This window comes from Natrix helvetica, assembly GCF_964273705.1.
Source record: "Natrix helvetica genome assembly, chromosome: 11".
NCBI classification, from domain to species: Eukaryota; Metazoa; Chordata; class Lepidosauria; order Squamata; family Natricidae; genus Natrix; species Natrix helvetica.
The window spans coordinates 13,216,401-13,236,604 of NC_138562.1; the positions used below are offsets into that span (position 1 = coordinate 13,216,401).

Sequence of the window (20,204 nt, forward strand, 5' to 3'; positions counted from 1 at the left end):
CCCTATCCTACACTACCTTCTATTACTCTACTCTACTCTACTCTACTCTACTCTACTCTACTCTACTCCACCCCACCCCACCCCACTCCACTCCACTCTAAATCCCTTGCTGTATGATATACACAAATGAAGAACCATTGTGTTCTTCAGTCCTTTAGATGACCGCCACACCACTAGCCATTTTGCAAGCTCCGTTTCCAGCTGCAACAGCCTCCTTCAACCCTCTGCCAGTGAAAATGGAGCCTGGGAGGGTCACGTGTGGCCCTCACGAGCTCCGTTTCCGGCTGTGATGTTCCCCTGCAACCCTCTGCCAGCAAAAATGGAGCCCGGGAGGATGATGCGCTTCTTTCAACCCTCTGCCTGGGAGGGCTGTGCGCCTCCTTCAACTCACTGCCAGCAAAAATGGAGCCTGGGAGGGTTATGCACGGCCTCACAAGCTCCATTTTCTGCTGTGATGGCCTCCTGCAACTCTCTGTCAGTGAAAACAGAGCTTGGGAGGGCCATGTGTGGCCTCACAAGCTCTTTTTCCAGCTGCGACAGCCTCCTACAACCCTCTGCCAGGAAAAACGGAGACCGGGAGGGCTGTGCATGTCCCTTATGAGCTCCGTTTTCTGCTGCGATGGCCTCTTGCAACCCTTTGTCGGTCAAAACATGGTCCCCCCGCCAAGCTCCATTTTCGCTGGCAAAGCCACTGCAGGCTGGTCCTTCATTATTTTCATGGGCAGCCCCGTGGGCTAGATCTAAGCACGTCACGGGTCAGATCTGGCCACAGGCCTTGAGTTTGACACTCCTGAAGTAGAAGAAGATCCAATCTTACATGACCATGTAAGGATTTGGAAGCTTCCAAGAAGAGAGTTGAATTGTAGGTGAAAACTTACAGAGGCAGATACATTTGATAGAAGGAGGTGGAAACAGGCTGAGGGGAAGGAAATCGCATGATGTTCCATAATTGGATATCGTGCAGGAATATTGATCAGTTCCTAGACTTGGCCAGTCAACACAGCTGTGGCTGAATATTTTGGAAACTTGATCCAGGTACCTGGAAGACATCCAGTTGAGAATAGCTGAACTAGAAAGCAATTCTGATTACCTTGATACTTAACGTATTAAATGGGTATTAAATTGGACTAAACCTAAAATGAAACCAAAGCTGGTTATCTATACACATTTGCAAGAGATTAAAAAGCAGCTGATGAGAAATGCCAGACAGACATTATTACAGAAAATAAGGAAACACAAAAGGAAGTTTAATCGCTGATAACTTTAGACCGTGCCTGTGCTATTCTAATCAATGTGTTTTTTTTTTTTCAAAACGGGGTGGGATTTTTTAAAATTAGCATTAGACAAAATAGATTATTTCCTTTTCTTAACCTTGCAGGGGAAAACCCAAGCCAACCTCCTAGGTTGGGCTGGACTTAAGATGCTACATTTCCTCCCAAGACTAAATCAATATTAAGACAGAAAATCAGTTAAGGTGTGACTAAGAAGCAGAAAGGACCAGTAGTAGGATTGGTAGAACCTGCTCCCATTTCAGACCCAGACAAGAACTAGGCAAAAGCAACTGGTCTGTGAGAGTCCAAGATGGGGAACTGGGCCGTCAACCACTGGTTTCCAGCCCTGGTGATCGTAAGTTCTGCTTTATTATTACTATCTCGGGTCTGAATGGCAAGATAGAGAAAGAACAAAAAAAGAAGGGCCAATAACCCACTTCAGGAGGCTCCATCTAATGTACAGCCAATGAATTATCTCTAAGAGGCTCCTGGTCCAACCTTAGTTAAAAGAATGGTACCAGTTTCACCAGTTTGGTAAACATGGGATGGAGTAGCAAAGGCCATTGGCTGAGTTCTAAAGTTCTACTCAAGCTACACCAGGGTCAACAACCTTTGGTGGTTAGGAGGCTTTTAATTTTTTTGCTATTCTCTGAATCTACAGATCTCTCGATACAGATACATGGGTAGATCTCTATCTATGATGACATCATGTGCTGGCCAATTTCGCTTAAACAATTTTTAGGTTTGGAAACTTTTCTTAGTGCATTTAAAGAGTACTAAGATTATATGTCATGTCCATCTACCTATATATCTACCTACCTACCTACCTACCTACCTACCTACCTACCTACCTAGCCATGTGCAGAACAATTTACAGGCAACTGTAGGCATGTGCACACAGTAATGCCAGCAGTAACCCACCCCTGGTCTGAGCCACCATCACCCTGCCCCCCCACCCCCAGTGGCAGCGAAATTCCAAAACTCTGAATTTCTGAGAGTGCTACATATAAATGAAATATATTGCTAATGAGACTGTCCCCTTCTTGTATCTGAAAGAGGATACGGGACAAGACTAATGTCAGGGTTCTAAGTAGATCCATCGCAAGCAAAAACTCCAAGGAAGGTGGATTCCTCAGAGAAGAGCATTATTGGAAATATCATATGGGCACATATCTGGTGAAAACCAACTCTGTTTTCACCTAATTAGGTTTTTCACTCAACCCCAAATAATCAGTCACATGGCCCAATCAAGGCAGCATCGGCTGCTCTGGTGACATCACTCCTCCTGCCTCCGGCCAGGTGTGAGAACGTCCTTGGTTCCCAAGAGAAAGCATTTTGTTTTGACTTCACAGCCCAAGCTATCTCTAACACCCCCACTCCTTATCCCTCAGCTCCAGTGTGGCAGCACTGAAGGCTCAAGATGGCTTCGACCACGTCTGTTTCAGGGTTGACAACTAAATAACGAGAGCCATTTTGGGGCATGGGAGTTGAAACGGTCTTGGTTAGAAGCCGGGTGGAAAGCTACTTCAAGTAGCTCTTTCGGCAGGAAACCTCGCTGGTGACGTTGGGCTGCTCTGTCCCTCTTAGTCCACCCTCCCTCCCGAGGTTGCTGTGAAAGAGAAAATAGGAGGTGGGAGCGTTAGGTATGTACACCACCTTGAGTTGGGTTGCCACAGAGATAAACATGTGGCGATGACAAAGTCCTGCGATTCATTCCTGTAAGGCTCAGAGGATTAGCAGGATCAACAATTGAAGGCTACGTGTGTCGAGAAGAGAAGCTGACTTGGGAAATAGGGAGGATATTTTTAAAACTGAGATTTAAGACATAGTTTGCGGTACAGTCATCCTCTGAGACACCACCTCTTTTTTCTGCCTTTTATCCTTTTGCTCAGTTTGGTCTATCAGGCAATCCTAAATTGCATTAACCGAGGGGCAGAATCAGTGGTGAAATTCAATTTTTTTTTACTACTGGTTCTGTGCTCATGGCTTTGGTGGCCGTGGTAGGGAAAGGATACTGCAAAATCCCCATTCCCACCCCACTCTGGGGTCACACAGAGGTAGTATTTGCCAATTTAAAAATGCACGCAAAACTGCCATATGTTGCCATACAACAATGGGCCAAATGTTGACCATCTGTAACCCTAAAAGAATGCTTAATATTTGTAGACCTCTTGCATGAAATGTGACCTGAATCCTCCTGTCTATTTCCTAGACAATGCTAAGATGTGTTTAGCTCAATTGTGACTTATCCGAATTCAGGCAACAAAACAATTCATGCTTGGTGTGTTGTCATGCACATGTCAGGCTTGCAGCCATCTTTTCTTTTGGACCTCAGACCTGCCACACTTTCTATTCTTCTACTATGCATTTTCTATTGTGAGAAAATGGGAGGGGTGATTATACGGAGTTGGGTGATATGTAGCCATAACAAAATTCTTTCGAGAAAGCCAAGGTCATCCTTTGTCTCTGTACCTGGCCGGAACTGGATGGGTGGAACGCCCAGCATGGCAGTGGGAGACTGGACCATGTGATGGACTTGTGGGGGCGTGGGGGCAGGATCTTGAATTTTCAACTAGGTGGGAAAACCGGGAAGCTCTCAGATTCGGGTTTTCCCAGATGTGTCAATATGGCTCTCTTAATAAATGGGAACTTTGAATCCTTTGCCTCAGACTCTGATGTACTTTTGGATGCTACTTGGAACTCTGACAGCACACTGAGGGTCCCCCCCCCCCCCCACATATAATGCTTGATATAGATTATTTCATTTCAAAATATTACGGGATATAATTGTCTTTCTTGTCAATGAATCGCTGATATTGTAAAACTGAACACATGAAATGATTTCCCCCCCTTTCTTCCTTAGGCTGCTTGGATAGCATTGAATGCATACCTTTTTGTGACATATTTCCTGATATTTGAGAAAAGTGAACAATACTATTACACCAGGCAGATTCTTGGGGTGAGCATTTTTTGGGCATCTCAGAAGCTTTCAATCTCCCTGCTGTAGAGATGAACTTTTCTTAACCTAACTTGGTAAAAAATATATATACTTCTTAATAGGATTAAATTGTACCTATATTTGCATCAACGTGTACAGGTAGTCCTGGATTTAAGACCACAATTGAGTGCAAAATTTCCATTGCTAAGCAAGGCAGTTGTTGAGTGAGTTCTGCCGCATTTTATGACCCAGTAGTAGTGGCTCAGTGGCTAAGATGCTGAGCTTGTCGATCAGAAGGTCGGCAGTTCAAATCCCTAGCGCTGCATAACGGAGTGAGCTCCTGTTACTTGTCCCAGCTTCTGCCAACCTAGCAGTTCAAAAGCAGGTAAAAATGCAAGTAGAAAAATAGGAACCACCTTTGGTGGGAAGGGAACAGCGTTCCGTGCACCTTTGGCGTTTAGTCATGCCGGCCACATGACCAGGGAGACATCTTTGGACAGCGCTGGCTCTTCGACTTTGAAACGGAGATGAGCACCGCCCCCTAGAGTCGGGAACAACTAGCACATATGTGCAAGGGGAACTTTTACCTAGTAAAATGTAGCAGTTGTAGTAGCCGGGTTTAATTTTTTCGTTTTGGCTTGTCCCTCAACTTCTTTGTCCTAGCTTTATCAATCCCACCCCCCCAAGAGTTATTGTTGTACTTCATTGAAAGTCCTTATGCATTTCTCAAGATACATATATCGGTTACGGAAAATGCATATGAAGGGGGAGTTGATATGATGGGCTACAGCAGGGGTGTCAAACTCAATTCCATTGAGGGCTGCATCAGAGTTGTGTTTGACCACGAGGGAGCTGTGTGGTGGTGGCTGGGGTGGGCATGGCCAGCTCAATATCACTTCAGCCGCAACGGCCTCCTGCAGTCCTCTGCCAGTGAAAATGGAGCTTGTGGGCCGCGCACAGCCCTCCTGAGCTCTGTTTCCGCTGGCAGAGGCACCGCGGGTGGGTCCTTCACTGTTTCCGTGGCAGCCCTGAGGGCCAGATCTAAGTACCCCCACTGGGCTATAGCAACCTCCCAGGAAAAAAGGGACATATTCCAAGGAGGAAGTTGGGACAAGAGAGCAGCGCAGAATCAGGGAGTGAAGGACAGCCACTCCCTAGAATTTCCCTAGAATTTCCCAGGGTCCATCCGTTAGGATAAGAGTAGTAAAGGTTTTTTTTTTGTCTGGCAAGATTCTGTCTATGTAAATTTAAAAAATGAACTTTGGCTGCCTTGTTTTACTGCAAGACGTTCTTGGGCTAGGCGTGATAATATTAATGCTTTAGTATAAGCTGTAATATGGAACTTAAAATGATGTCCCAAATGTTCTTCTCTTCTCTTTGCCTTTCTAGTCTGCATTGGCTTGGGCTCGGGCTTCGGCCAAGTGTCTCAACTTCAATAGTATGTTGATCCTGTTGCCCATTTGCCGGAATCTCCTCTCTTTCGTGAGAGGCACCTGTCGGGTGAGCAAGAGGCTGAGCTTGTGGTATGGTATAGTTCAGGTGTCAGCAACACGCAGCTCTGGATCCGCATGCAGCTCTTTTGTCCCTCTGCTGTGGCTCTCTGTCGGACGATCCCACCATTGGGTGGCCCTGCCCCCTGCCTTCCCCTCCCAGTCACTCGGCACATGAAGCTGGGCAGGAGAGCATGGGGAGAGAGAGAGAGAGACAGAGAGAGACAGAAAGAGAGAGAGAGACATACAGAAAGAGAGAGAGAGAGTGAGAAAAAGAGAGTGAGAGAGAAAGAAAGAGAGAAAGAGAAAGAAAGAGAGACAGAGATAGATTCCTGTTTCCCACAAAAAAGAAAAAGGGAGCAAGAGAGAAAGAAAGAGAGAGAAAGAGAGAGAGACAGAGAGACAGAGAGACAGAGAGACAGAGAGACAGAGAGAGATACCTGTTTCCCACAGAAAAGAAAAAGGGAGTAAGAGAGAAAGAAAGAGAAAGAGAGAAAGAAAGAAAGAAAGAGAGAGAGAGACCTGTTTCCCACAAAAAAGGAAAAGAGAGTGAGAGAGAAAGAAAAAGAGAGAAAGAAAGAAAGAAAGAGAAAGAGAGAAAGAGACCTGTTTCCCACAGAAACGAAAACACTGGGAACCACAAAACCTGGGTGGGTGTGGCTAGGGGCGGGGCTCATGTGACTGAGTGAGTGACATCGAGTTGGCCATGCCCACTCATGTTTTGTGGCTCCCAGTGTTTTCTTTTCTGTGGGAAATGGGTCCAAATGGCTCTTTGAGCGTTTACGGTTGCAGACCCCTGGTGTAGTTAGTCCTGAGTGTTGAGTGGGCACCAGGAATCCAGCTGGTTGCTAAAAGTTGTCTTGTGGAAGATTACAAGGGGTATAATTTATGTCTGGATCCTGTATCAGAAAGGTGGAACGTGTCCATTTCCAGATTAAATGATAAGGAAATAAATGAGAGGGGGTGGGGAAGGCTAGAATGTTGAACATGGACAGCTCCGCCAATGGTTTCTTGGTCTCCATCCCATAGACATTGAGACCTGTTCTGCGGGATCTTGGGAACTACAGTTTAGCAAAATTTGAAGAGTCATAGAGAGTCTAGTTCCCGGAATAAAACTCAGAAGTGCTTGTTCACAGGAGACAACCTTGGAGCCAGGAACTGTCTGAAGTCCTTCCATTCATTTTCCTCCTCTCCTTCCTATGGGAAGCAAGTAAAGTTTTCCAATAGAATATGTGCCTCGAAACAGAGCAACAAAGAGAGGGGTGTCTTGAAGGCCAATTTATGGCCAGGAATGCTGGCTAGATGGGGCTGGCCCTGATCCAGCAGGTCTATCCTCATCTTTTATTCTCCCACAATTGAATAGCTCATCTGTTTGTGATTTTGTTTTCTTTATCAATTCAGTGTTGCAGACGCACCATGAGACGGCAGCTGGATTTCAACCTGGCCTTCCATAAACTGGTGGCTTACATGATTGCTCTTCATACAGGTAAATGGAAACATCTGGAAATAATTCTGAAAGAATTCGGGGGGAAAGGAATGAAGTGGAATATTATGATGCTGCCTGCAAATGCTGCCTTCAAAATTTGCAGCAGAAATGCATAAAACTGGAGCTGGCTTTTGTGATGTCATGCTGCACCTTCCATTGTTTTGGTGTCATGGGGATGAGGATGGAGGTCCTGTCAATGTAACTTTCTCCATAATTACATATTTGCAGGCAATAGCAGGGGTGGGATTCAATTTATTTTTTACTACCGGTTCTGCGGGCATGGCTTGGTGGGTGTGGCATGGCTTGGTGGGCGTGGCATGGCTTAGTGGGCGTGGCGTGGCTTGGTGGGCATGGCTTGGTGGCATGGCAGGGGAAGGATACTGTAAAATCTCCATTTCCACCCCACTCCAGGGGAAGGATACTGCAAAATCCCCATTCTGTCCCAATCAGCTGGGACTCGGGAGGCAGAGAATAGATGGGGGCGTGGCCAGTCAGGGGTGGTATTTACTGGGTCTCCCAACTACTCAAAATTTCCGCCGCTTGTTCTCCAGAACTGGTCAGAACCTACTGAATACCACCTCTGGGCAATAGTATGGTTTGCATTCACATCACACGCTGAACACTGGTTTGCTTAATTGCGGCTGATTGAAAACATCACAATTGGTTGGGCACTCCTTAAGACACAGAACTATGAACTCTGATTTGCAAATGTCTACTACTACTGCACAATGTCTGGCTTCAGAGTTCACACAACATACTAAGCAACAAAAAGGAAACCGTGTTATAATTTACTGTGTTGACCAAGTCCTATCTTGGTGTTCAGAAAAAATTCTTCTTAAAAATCAAATTTGAAAACTTGGGGGAGTTTTTCTTTTTCTTTTTACACTTCTGAGTGTCCGTTTTTACTCAAAGCCCAATGTGACTCGTTGTCGTTTCCTTTTCCGAACTAATAGGACTTGGACATTTTCACTTATGCCTTTTCAAGTCTTAGTTCAAATTAGGCCACATTATGATTAAGATGTATGGGGTGTATTAAAGGGTTTGGGGCTCAATCCACCATCTGGGTTGGTGGAGTTTTTTTTGTTTTTTTCTCAGTTCAATAAATTGCCTTGTGTTCTCTTGAAGCGATTCACACTGTTGCTCACTTGTGCAACGTTGAGTGGTACATCGAAGCTCAGCAGAAAGCGGATGAGAGCTTGCCTTCGATCCTGTCCCAGCTTCATAAGAAGAGTGATTTGTGGGTAAATCCTATTCATTCCAACTCTACGGTAAGTGCGTCACCAAATCAATAATTTACTTCTGAAAATAAAATTACTTGACAGCCCTCGGCTAAATATGATAGTACCAGGAAACTCTTGGTTTTATCTGTAACGTCGGTCATGGAATTTAAGAGGATTATTTGTGCTTTTTAAACCTGGATACAAAAAAAATGAGATTTGCTTGGCACCAATCGTTTCTTGGCATTCTGCCCCCCCCCATGTCTTTTGCTAGGGTACACTGGATCGATATTCTAATGGTCTTTTCCTTTAAAATAGGGGTCACCAACCTTTTGAACCTCAGGAACCACTAAATTCATAATTTTAAATCCAGCGAACCACTAATATGATTTGATTAATGCCCTGCTGGATAGGCGTGGCTAGGTGGTCATGTGACTGGGTGGGTGTGGCCAACTCGATGTCACTCACATTGAGGGGCACCTCATCAATCTCTACTCACCCCTTCCCTTCCAGCCACTCCTCGCTTGCCCGTCTGGGCTCCTTAGGACCCCAACAGGAAGCAGTTGTTGGAGCTAAGCAGCCCCCGTGAGAAAGAGTTAGCAAAACAACTCAGTTCAAATTGGATCTGACCGAGAAGGCGGCTCAGTAGAAGCATCTCACTGAGGACTACAAGCATAGGCTTTCCAATCAGAGGAAAGACCTGCCGGATTGCAAGGCCAGGTATTGGCCCCTGGAAGCTCAGTGGGTTGAGATGGTCAGCCAGTTCCATGCCATGATGCAGTCCCACTGGAACAAGGCCCTCCAGTTCTTTGCCACGAGTGACACTTCCCTCTAACCTTTGCCCAAAGCCCCACACCAGGAGGCTGAAGCAGATCCCAAGTCAAGATTCCTTCCTCCTCTGACCCACACAAAAAGACCCCAAAGAGGGAGACTCTGCAGTAACACAAACATTCATTGCACATATCCGGCCCAGGGGCCGTAGTTTGAGAACCCCTGATTTAGCGCAATATAAAAAATGCAAATATTTTTTCTGCAGACCACCAAACGTTTCTCACGGACCACCAGTTGGTGGCTGCTGCTTTAAAGGATCAACGTCTTAAATATGTGTATCGAACAGCATATTTTCTTTTTTTTTTAAAAAAAAGAAGATGCCATTTTCAAATCTTGTTTTAAATTTTTGGGTGACCTGCCTTGGGTATGTTTAAAAAAATGGACACGATCTGTTTCAGTGATGATTTTTTAAAAAAGATGTTTGATTTTTGATGGTCATTTTATTCTGTTAAAATTTTGTTATACGGGCCAGGTTTCCTAAATGTTATGGGATTGAAATTCTCCAGGTTGGGAGGATCCTAGGTTGTGGAATATACCCTAGGGACACTATCTATTATGTCTTTGTGTGACTTCACCTTGCTTGCTCTTTCAGATCCCTTTATATGTAGCATTCACCACCATTCCAGGCCTGACAGGTGTGATCATCACTTTGGCCCTTATTCTCATGATCACTTCTTCCATGGAACAAATCCGCCGAAGTTATTATGAAGTCTTCTGGTACACCCACCATCTCTTTGTCATCTATTTCGCTGGCCTCGTCATCCATGGCATCGCGTAAGACACCAATGCTTTAACAGAGGGCAGCATGGGCTAATTCTACACACACACACACACACACACACACACAAAATGGGTTAATGATTGATACACACAAGTACATACACACACACACATATATGTCATTTTGGTGGAATGTTTTAGCCATTTTAATAAAAGAATTAACAAAAATTAAAATAGAACAAAAAAGAAGAAAGGGGAGAAAAAGAGAAGAAAAAGCCAAAGCTAAAATTGTAGAGGGGAAAAAAAACAGTGGAAAAAAAAGATAAAGATGAATCAGTAAGATCGGTTACTCTGATGCATTTGGCTCTATTTAAGATAAGATAGATGATGATAAGATGATTATAGGATAGGAAAGGATAGGATAGGAGGATAGGAAATGATAAAATAGATAAGGTAAGGTAAGGTAAGGTAAGGTAAGATAAGATAAGATAAGATAAGATAAGATAAGATAACCTCTATTGTAATTTTTCTTGTGGGCACACTCTGGCACACATTAAAAATGAAATTGTGTTGCTTGCTCTCAAATTGTACACATACATAACGCACCTATAGATATGCGATATTCATACGTATGTAGATAGCTACAACCTAACATATAAATATTGAATGGGTCAGAAGACTGATTAGGGTTTTTCCCCACCTTTATCTTGTTTTATTTTATAATTATGCAATCTTTTTATTAGGTAATAATTTTAAAATTGTTATAAAAGCATGCTGGTGTTTGGATCCTGTTGAAGGGTTGGGCTGAGACTCTTGGTGGGAATGTAATCAAAATCTAGGCTGATGACTCGTTTCACTCCGCCCTCCAGCTCTGCCTTCTCTTCTCAGTGAGGGTGAGGCCGAGTAGTGGGAGCCATTCCCCCCCCCACTACTCAGCCACTGAATCCCTTTGGGAATTTCTCCTGGGAAAGGCAAGAATTTAGAGGGTGCCCTTTTTGTGTCCGCAGAGGTCTTGTTCGTGGGCAGACAGCTGAAAGTCTGACGAAGAATGACCCTGAGCATTGCGCGCATCACCCTACCCGCTGGGGCCAAAACAGCAGCCATCACCATTGCGAAGTGCCTGAGTTTGGAAGTATTCCAGCTGAGGTAAGAACATCGTTGGGGATAGTCTGTGCTGGGAGAGTGGGGAGGTGGATTCTCACAGGGGCGGCTTCAAACATTGCAGGGTTCACTGCCCCGTTGCTGGGTGGGCGTGGCCCTGGTGAGCGTGGCCTAGTTGGCCTCCTGCATCACGGGGGGGGAAGGGAGCAGCATTTTGTACCCTCCCCAGGCTCCAGAGGCTTTCCTTGAGCCTCTGGGAGGGCAAAAACTGCTTCCCTGGGCTCCGGAGGCCTTCTGGATTCCCGGAACCTCCGTTAGGCCCGTTTTCCTCCCTCCCCGAGCCTCCGTGTGGGCCCTGCACTTACCTGGCATGATGTGTTAGGGGGTACCTCCGTTGGGAGACAGAGAGTAGTGCAGCGGAATGTGCAGCCGGAGAGGAAAAACGTTGCTAGTAGAAACACACAAATAGAGTCACAGACACTGCTAGTAAAATTAAGTAGCTTTACTACTAAATTTATTTCACAAGCAGTAGATAGTAGATATTAGTCCAAACACAATTCAAAGAACAAACAATTGCTTACAGTCACAGTTCACGTTCCAGTCATCAAGTCATCAAGCATAGGACAAGCAGAGAGAGAATCAGAGAGAGAGAACAGCGACCATTTGTCATGGTAGATAGATATATATTGCCTGTCCAACACTAGGAGTATACTCCCAACATGATGAATGGGCCGCATGGAGACTCCTGGGAGGGGGGGTGAGCGTGGCCAGCCATGGGTGGCATTTGGGGGTTTGCCGAACTGGGCAGAATCCTAGCTAGAGGATCGCCAGAACCCGTGCGAACCCCCAGCAGCCCACCCCTGGATTTCCAGCAGGTAAGGGTGCATTGCAGGGGAATAAGAGGCAACTCAGCCAGGATATCTTGCGTGAGAGAAAGAGGATGAAGACAGCCCTTCCCTAATCATTCCCAGAGTAGATGCAGATATTAGAGAGTTTAGTCTGGCAAGATTCTGTCTTGGGTGTGAAACAATAAAGACTTCGGTTTGGAAGAATCACCAGATGTCATTTTAGATTTTGGGCCTGAGAGCAGCACCTGAGAAGGATTCAGGAGACAGTTTTATTTGCAGCAACCTTATTATTGGTGAGGATAAGGTCTTATCTGGTTCATGGGATAGCAAGATATGGAAAAGCTATTCATTCTAATGTAGTGAAAGAGAAATGAGTCCTAAAATGGGAATGATTCAATTGTGGAGATTCTTGTAATCCTAGCCCTACCCCTTTAAAGAGGACCATGTGATCATTTTGCTTTGGATTGGTTGAGTCAGTTGCCAACGCTTGACCTCAACCCAATGTGTAGTTGACTGTTAACCAAAATTTCGTCCACCCAGCCCCACCCCAAAAGCTGAACTTCCTATTACACTAAATGTAGCTATCATGTGATTGGGGCTTGACGAGTTATAAAGTTATGGTTTGTGGCTTGGTATATTGGGAAAAACCAGGCAATTATGGTAAAAAGCAAGCGGTGGTTTAACATAAGGCATGAATTCTGCATAAGGAACTACACTAATTCTGGAGATAGAAAGATCAGGAAAAAGTCCTGCTTTCCTGCAGGATGGTCCTTCTTACTGTACTTTACTTGTTGTTTTTTTTCTTTTAAGTCCTGGAAGTGGGTGCTGGCGCCTATTATTCTCTATGCATTTGAGCGAGCCCTGAGGATTTGGCGTTCCTGCCAGAAGGTGGTTATTACAAAGGTAAGTGTTGGGTCTGTCTCCAAATTTACTCACCAGCTTTGTCCTAAATAGAGTTAAGGGAGGGAGGGATGGAGAGAAAGAGAGGGGGGAGGGAGGGAGATAGAAAGACAGGCACAGAGAGAGGCAGAGAGAGAGAGGCAGAGAGAGAGAAAGACAAGAGAGAGGGAGAGAGAGATAGAGAGAGACAGAGAGAGGCAGAGAGAGAGAGAGAGGCAGAGAGAGAGAAAGACAGAGAGAGAGAGAGAGAGAGAGAGAGAGAGAGAGGGAGAGAGAGAGAGAAAGAGAGACAGAGAGAGAGAAAGAGAAAGAGAGACTGAGAGGGAAAGGGAGACAGAGACACACACACACACACACAGAGAAAAGAGACAGAGAAAGACAGAGAGGCTTAGATCTAAAACCCATAATCAAGTAATACAATATTACTGTCCTTGCACAGTAAAGATGATTTAGAGCTGAGCTCAACTTCCATGCAGCTTCCATGTGAAAACGGTTTGCTGCTTCGCTGCTCATCCAATGAAGAGTGATGGATGTCTTGAAAACCTGCCCACGATTTGTGCAATTTTAACTCCAGCCCAACCTCCATCTTTTTATGTGTCCAAAAGAGAAAGGAGGAGGAGGCAGGGCTGTGTTTCAGCATCAGAGGAAAGTCAGGAAGGGTTCAATCTGCCTTCCTTGCAGGTCTACTCAGCGTGGGGAGAGGATACTGTACACGGAATTCACCTCATCCCCCCACGGGGAGAAGGAATAGGGCTTTGTCATTTTTGAAATCCTGTCTGCAGGTCATCATGCATCCCTCCAGAGTACTAGAAATTCAGATGTGCAAGGCGGGTTTTACCATGGAAATCGGGCAGTATGTGTTCCTCAACTGCCCCGCCATCTCCTATCTAGAGTGGCATCCGTTCACTCTCACTTCGGCCCCAGAGGAAGACTTCTTCTCGGTCCACATTCGGGTGGCAGGTGACTGGACTGAGACCTTGATTGACACCTTGCAGCAACCAAACTCACCGATGCCCAGGTGAGCAGAGATGGCAACATGAGTAGCTGTGGTTGGCCTCACTTGAATCTCTTGAATAAGTCCCATTTGGATAAGCTTGAAAACGTATAAGCTCTTCAGAGTTACTATTTTGTTTTGTTTGGACAAAAACATTCCAATATATCTGAAGCCAGGGTGGTCCAGTTTGTGGAACTAAGCTCTCCTAGATGTTTTATGGCACAGATGGCACCAGATTGACTTTTAACAATCTATCATTAATTGACCCCATAATCCCTTGTGGGGGTGGAGTCTGAGCAACCGAATGGAGCCGGGTGTTACTGGCCGGATGCCCTACCTATTGCCAATGCGGAGTTATACTCAGCAGATATATTCTCATTGTGCCCAGAGAGGGAAATATCTGCCTCTACCTAGGATCGAACTCACAGCCTCCTGATTGTGAGGCAAGAGCTCCGCCTCTAGGCCACTGCACCACCCAGCTTTTTGTAATCTATGACAGCGGGGAGAAAAAAACAAAACACTGCTCATCTTTTCAGGATGATGGTGGATGGTCCTTTTGGCACAGCCAGTGAGGATGTCTTCCAGTATGAGGTGGCCATGCTGGTGGGAGCAGGGATCGGGGTGACTCCCTTTGCTTCAGTACTGAAATCCATCTGGTACAAGTTCCAGCGTGGTGACCAGGAACTTCAAACCAGAAAGGTAAGTTCAGTTGGCTTCTCCTTAACCTGTTTACAAGTAGTCTCTAAGGCACAGCAGTAAAAGAAATCAGACTATCACTATCGTAAGAGTTGAGGTGGCGCAGTGGTTAGAGCGCAGTACTGCAGGCTACATCAGCTGATTGCTAGCTGCACTTCATCAGTTCAAATCTCAATGACTCAAGGTTGACTCATCCTTCCATCCTTCCGAGGTGGGTAAAATGAGGAGCCAGACTGTTGGGGGCCATAGGCTGGCTCTGTAAACCGCTTAGAGAGGGCTGTAAAAGCACTGTGAAGTAGAGTGCTATTGTCCTTCCTTCCTTCCTTCCTTCCTTCCTTCCTTCCTTCCTTCCTTCCTTCCTTCCTTCCTTCCTTCCTTCCTTGATTAGATTGCAGGCTGATTCTGCCCACAGCCAGGAGTTTGATCCTGATGAGCTCCAGGTTGACTCAGCCTTCCATCCTTCTGAGGTGGGTAAAATGAGCCAGATTGTTGGGGGCAAAATTCTGACTCTGTAAACCGCTTAGAGAGGGCTGTAAAAGCACTATGAAGAGGTATATAAGTCTAAGTGCTATTGCTATTCTGCAGAGAGAGGAAAATAGAGTTAGACATTGGTCTCTTCTAGACCAGAATTGTCAACTGCCGTAAATTCTCCAAGATTAGGAATTTCCTCAGCCTTACTTGCCTGGAGATTGAATGTGGAATCTACAACATTGATTTATTGATTAAATTTATATGCCACCCACCATGCTACTAGTGTGACTCTAAAAGGCTTACAAAATGATAAGAAAGTTAAATAGGAAAGCATGGCTAAATGTCTATGGAGATCCTGAGTCATCCAGGTCATTGCTGTCCCAAAGGGGCTTTTCCAAGAGGCAACTGTATAGTCTTGCTTTTCTTTGAAGACGTTTTGTTTCTCATCTGGGAAGCTAAACATCTTCAAAGAAAAAACAAGAATGTTCAGTTGCCTCTTGAAAAAGCCCCTTTGGGACAAATATAAAGGCAATTAACATTCATGAAATAAAGGCTGAAAGACTTCCTGAAAACATCTTCTCTATTACTCAGACAAGATTGCCTCCCATCCAACTTTTATAATTTAGGAGCACTGGTTCACACAACCTTGCTTATGGATTTCAGTTAAGCACCAATTGCAGAGGTGTCAAACTCAAGGCCGGTGGGCTGGATACGGCCCGCTGGGTGCTTAAATCTGGCCCACAGGGCTGCTCTGGAAACAATGAAGGGCTGGCCTGCAGTGTCTCTGCCAGTGAAAATGGAGCTCAGGAGGCTCCGTTTTCAACTGTGACGGCCTCCTGCAACCCTTTGCCAGAGAAAACGGAGCTTGGGACTGCCACACCTGGCCCACCCGAGCTCCGTTTCTGCTGGCAGAATGCTCGGGCCGCCATGAGTGACATTGAGCAGGCCATGCCCCCTGGCCACACCCCTCCACATCGCCCGAGGTCAAACAGAACCCTGATGCGGCCCTGAATGAAATCGAGTTTGACACCCTTGATCTATTGGGTTACGCACGTTCTATGTGGCAAAGTTGAGTTTTCATTTGAGTTTCTTTGGGGTAATTTAGTGCGCTGTGAAAACCGAGTTTCCTTGGGATTTGATGGTCCACATAAAAATGGGAAATCAATGCAGTAAGCAGGGCAATAGCATAGTACAGCCTTTATTGTCATTGTACATTCATGTGTACAACGAAATTGGTTTTAGCCTCGCTGGTGCAATCCATGACAACAAGTATAAACAACATAAATAGCATAAAGACTAACCCCTAAAAGTTGTTGTACTTCTCTCTGATCTCAACATCTTTCAACTCTGTGTTGAAAGAAGGAAAGATCTGTATGCCAGCAGGGCATTCTGACTCAGAGGGCATTTCAAAGCCTGTTGCCGTTTCCATCTTCTTTTCTTTTTCTTGTGGGCGGCCAGATTTACTTCTACTGGATTTGCAGAGAAACGGGATCGTTTGCTTGGTTCAAACACCTCCTTTCCTCCTTGGAGCAGGAGATGGAGGGATCTGGTAGAGCAGATTTCCTGAGCTATCATCTCTACCTCACGGGCTGGAACAGAAGCATGGTGAGTTGGAGAGCTATTCCGTATAAACTTATTCTGGAGCTTCTTGACTTTTATCACATGGCACTTTCAATGAAGCCATCTGCATTTCAGAGTTGGGAGTGTTGTGCAATGTTGACTTTGGTGGCCTTTCTTTGTTGGGAAACTAGGTTGGCCACGCAGCTATCAATTTTCAGAAGTCCACCGACATGGTGACAGGCCTGAGGCAAAAAACCTCTTTTGGGAGGCCCATGTGGAATAATGAATTCTCAGCAGTGGCAGCCGCACACCCCAGGTAAGAGATAGCTTTTCGACCAGGTAAAGCTCCTTTCTTCTCATCGAAACCAAAGAATGTAGTTTTTCCAAAGAGTAACGATTCCCCCCCCCCCCCCAGGATTTCTGGAAGAAACAAAACTCCCCGGTCATTTGCTACCTGAATTTTCAAAACTTGAAATACAGTTCTGATGTCTGGGATTGAATGCCCACATGCTCTATCCCTAAACTATGGTCTCTTGCAGTGGTGGGATTCATTTTTTTTTTACTACTGGTGCTGTAGGTGTGGCATGGCTTTGTGGGCATGGCAGGCCAAGTATACTGCAAAATCTCCATTCCGTCCTCACCCCACTAACCTGCTTTCCCGCTCCATTCTCCTGTTCAGGGCAACAAAAGAAGATCAGCTGGGAGGCAGCAAGGGCGGGGCCAGCCTATTTGCCGGTCCTCTGAACTACTCAAAATTTCTGCTACTGGTTCTCCAGAACCTGTCAGAACTGGCTGAATACCACTTCTGGTCTCTTCTTTGGAACATTGTGGACAGGGAATCAGTACCCTGGACAGCTCCCTATCAAACCTTCTCATAATGAATCAAGCATTTATCCAGTTAATCTTTTATTACATTTGCAGGGCCTACAAATTTACTTTAAAGAATGCATGCCTTGTTCAGTTCTGGATACATTTGCTCCGTAAGCTAACATATTAGAAGACATGTTCTGTCCTTTTTGATAAAGAGGAAATGTACTGTCGGGGTTCTCAGTAACACCCCCCCCCCCAACGAAAGAAGACGCGAGGCTTGAGTTTCCTCAAAGTTCCATCTTCTTAGAGATATCATATTGGCACATCTGGGAAAACCCAAATCTGAAAGCTTCCAGGTTTTCCCCATCCAAATGAAAGTCCAAGTCCCTGCCCAGCACCCACAGGTCCATCACAAGGTCCAATCAGGCAATGTTCCAACTGGAGATGGCTCCCAGTCACACCCCTCCAGGTGCAGGTCAATACGTCCTTGACTTTATGTTATTTTGACTATACCTCCCATGCTCCATAAAATCCCCCCTCCCAATTTCCCACAGCATTATATGTGGGCCCAATGCAAAAGATGGCTTCCAGGCCTGATATGTATATAATGCTTGCCATCTGTAGTTTGTATAAGTATTATCCATGCTTTCTTGAACAAGCTAGAGCCAGTCTTGAAAAATCATAGCTTGCCTATTTAATTCCTAGTCTCTTCTTTGTCTTATCTTGTTGTTCTGTGTCTTGTAAGTTAGATAGACACAAAAGTAAGCTACCGACAAGCTGGGAAGTCATAAACCAACCCTATTGTTAATGTCTGCACATTACACCAAGCCATAGCTGTTAATCTGTTAACAGAAAAAAAATCCTTCATTGACCTAAAGAAACCATGGATTATCCATTCACCCAATTTGCCCGTCATCTCAAGCCATGTTGCTTAGTTCACCAGCCAATGTTTTAATCTCTCCAGCTAACCATAGGTTGCCATTTTGTTCCTGTCCCTTAATAAAATAACTACGTCAAACCTGCCAAGATATGCAAATCCCACTTAATGTGGCTTCCAGAGCCCAGCAGTTTCCAAGAATGTTTATTCCAACTGATGTATGTTATTTTTATCCTTATCCTAGGTCTGTGGTGGGTGTGTTCTTGTGTGGACCAGAGCAGCTGGCCAAAATGCTGAGAAAATACTGCAGTCAGCACTCTAGCCTGGATCCCAGAAATGTCCAGTTTTATTTCAACAAGGAGAACTTTTGAAACACCAAAGACCCAAATCAGAAGGGGAAAACTATTAAACGCCTCACTGGACCAAATAATGACTGTCAGGCAAGAGTTTGCAACTTTAACAAGCAATGGACACTCCTTTCAAGTTTGCATATTGCCAGGATAATTATTTTCTATTTATTTTTTTTTAAAAAAAGTTTAAATAGGCAAAATGTAAACTTAAAAAAAAAAATTGCCGGGAGTCAAAGAGCACTGATGAATTGGCACATTGCACTGCCATCTGACTATATCGATAAAAGCCAGGCTTTCTCTCTTTCAGTGAATTGTGATGTGGGGATCAACTTTCAATTTTTTTAAAAAATTGCTTCTTGGGAAAAAGTGCAAGCTTTCTTGTATTGACGATGGACAATTCGGGGACAAAAAAAACGTTCCAATAACCGAGCCTGAGAAACGCTGTCCTTCCCAAAAGCTGCAGTTAAAAAGAATGACACATTCAAAACATTTGATTCTCGCTTCATCCAGCAAACACCCATCTCTTATTTTGACCGCCGTGTACTTAAAATCTATGCTGATGCCACATCTTCAGAGCTATAATCAACTCAAATCTTCTATTCAACCAGAGTCAACATTTCCCAGATGTTGCCCTCGTTTTTTTTTGTTTTTGTTTTGCAAGGGCTGCAGACTATATTCACGCAATCACTTTGCTCGGAGTGCTGTGAATGGATTCCTCTTGTGTCGGGGAAATTGCAAGGGTGCGACATGACAGGTGCATAAGCAGCAATCTGAAAAGGAATTATCCCCATGCTAATGTTAATGGTAAGGGCTGTAATGGATTCTGAGCAGCCTTTGAATGGTGCACAGTCAGGAAAAGGTTTCTCTGTAATGTTCCCCTTTCCTGTATTAGAATGCGACATCAGCGGAGTTATAATGCTTGCTGGGAGTTTAACTGCTGCTGGTTTGCATGAACAGCCAATTCTGATTCTTTCGGTAAATCAGGGGGATTGAAAGGATGCCACGGAATAGTCTGACCATATTGAACACCTAGATTCAGCAACTCTCTTCCCTCAAGAGCCGTGGTGGCGCAGTGGTGAGAGTGCAGTACTGCAGGCTGACTGCCTGTTGCCAGCAGTTCGGCAGTTCAAATCTCACCGGCTCAGGGTCGAACTCAGCCTCCCGTCCTTCCAAGGTGGGTAAAATGAGGACCCAGATTGTTGGGGGGCAAGAGGCTGACTCTGTAAACTGCTTAGAGGGCTGTAAAAGCACCACGAAGCGGTATATAAGTCTTGAGTGCTACTGCTATCTTCCTTCCTTCCCTCCTTCCGCTTAGAATGTAGTATTGCAGGCTGACTCTGCTCATTGCCAGCAGTTCGATCCTGATTGGCTCAAGGTTGACTCAGTCTTCTATCCTTCTGAGGTGGGTAAAATGAGGACCCAGGTTATTGGGGGCAATATTCTGACTGTAAACCGCTTAGAGAGGTCTGTTAAGCATTGTGAAGTGGCATATGTCTAAGTGCTACTCCTACCTTCCTTTCTTCCGCTTAGAATGCACTATTGCAGGCTAACTCTGCTCACTGCCGGCAGTTCGATCCTGACGGGTTCAAGGTTGACTCTTTCCATCCTTCCGGGATGGGTAAAATGAGGACCCAGATTGTTTGG

The 20,204-nt window shown here is 45.2% G+C and overlaps 1 protein-coding gene across 1 annotated transcript; it reads left to right on the forward strand.

The window, feature by feature from the left end:
* Positions 1–1,581: 1,581 nt before the first annotated feature.
* NOX1 (NADPH oxidase 1) lies at positions 1,582–18,581 on the forward strand (the record flags this gene model as incomplete). The annotated part of the gene is made up of 13 exons (XM_081964176.1): positions 1,582–1,626; positions 4,135–4,230; positions 5,599–5,709; positions 7,101–7,185; positions 8,311–8,453; positions 9,826–10,007; positions 10,961–11,099; positions 12,713–12,805; positions 13,585–13,820; positions 14,333–14,495; positions 16,422–16,568; positions 16,715–16,839; positions 18,455–18,581. 13 exons carry the CDS (start codon positions 1,582–1,584, stop codon positions 18,579–18,581), a joined length of 1,692 nt encoding a protein of 563 aa, XP_081820302.1.
* Positions 18,582–20,204: the final 1,623 nt, after the last annotated feature.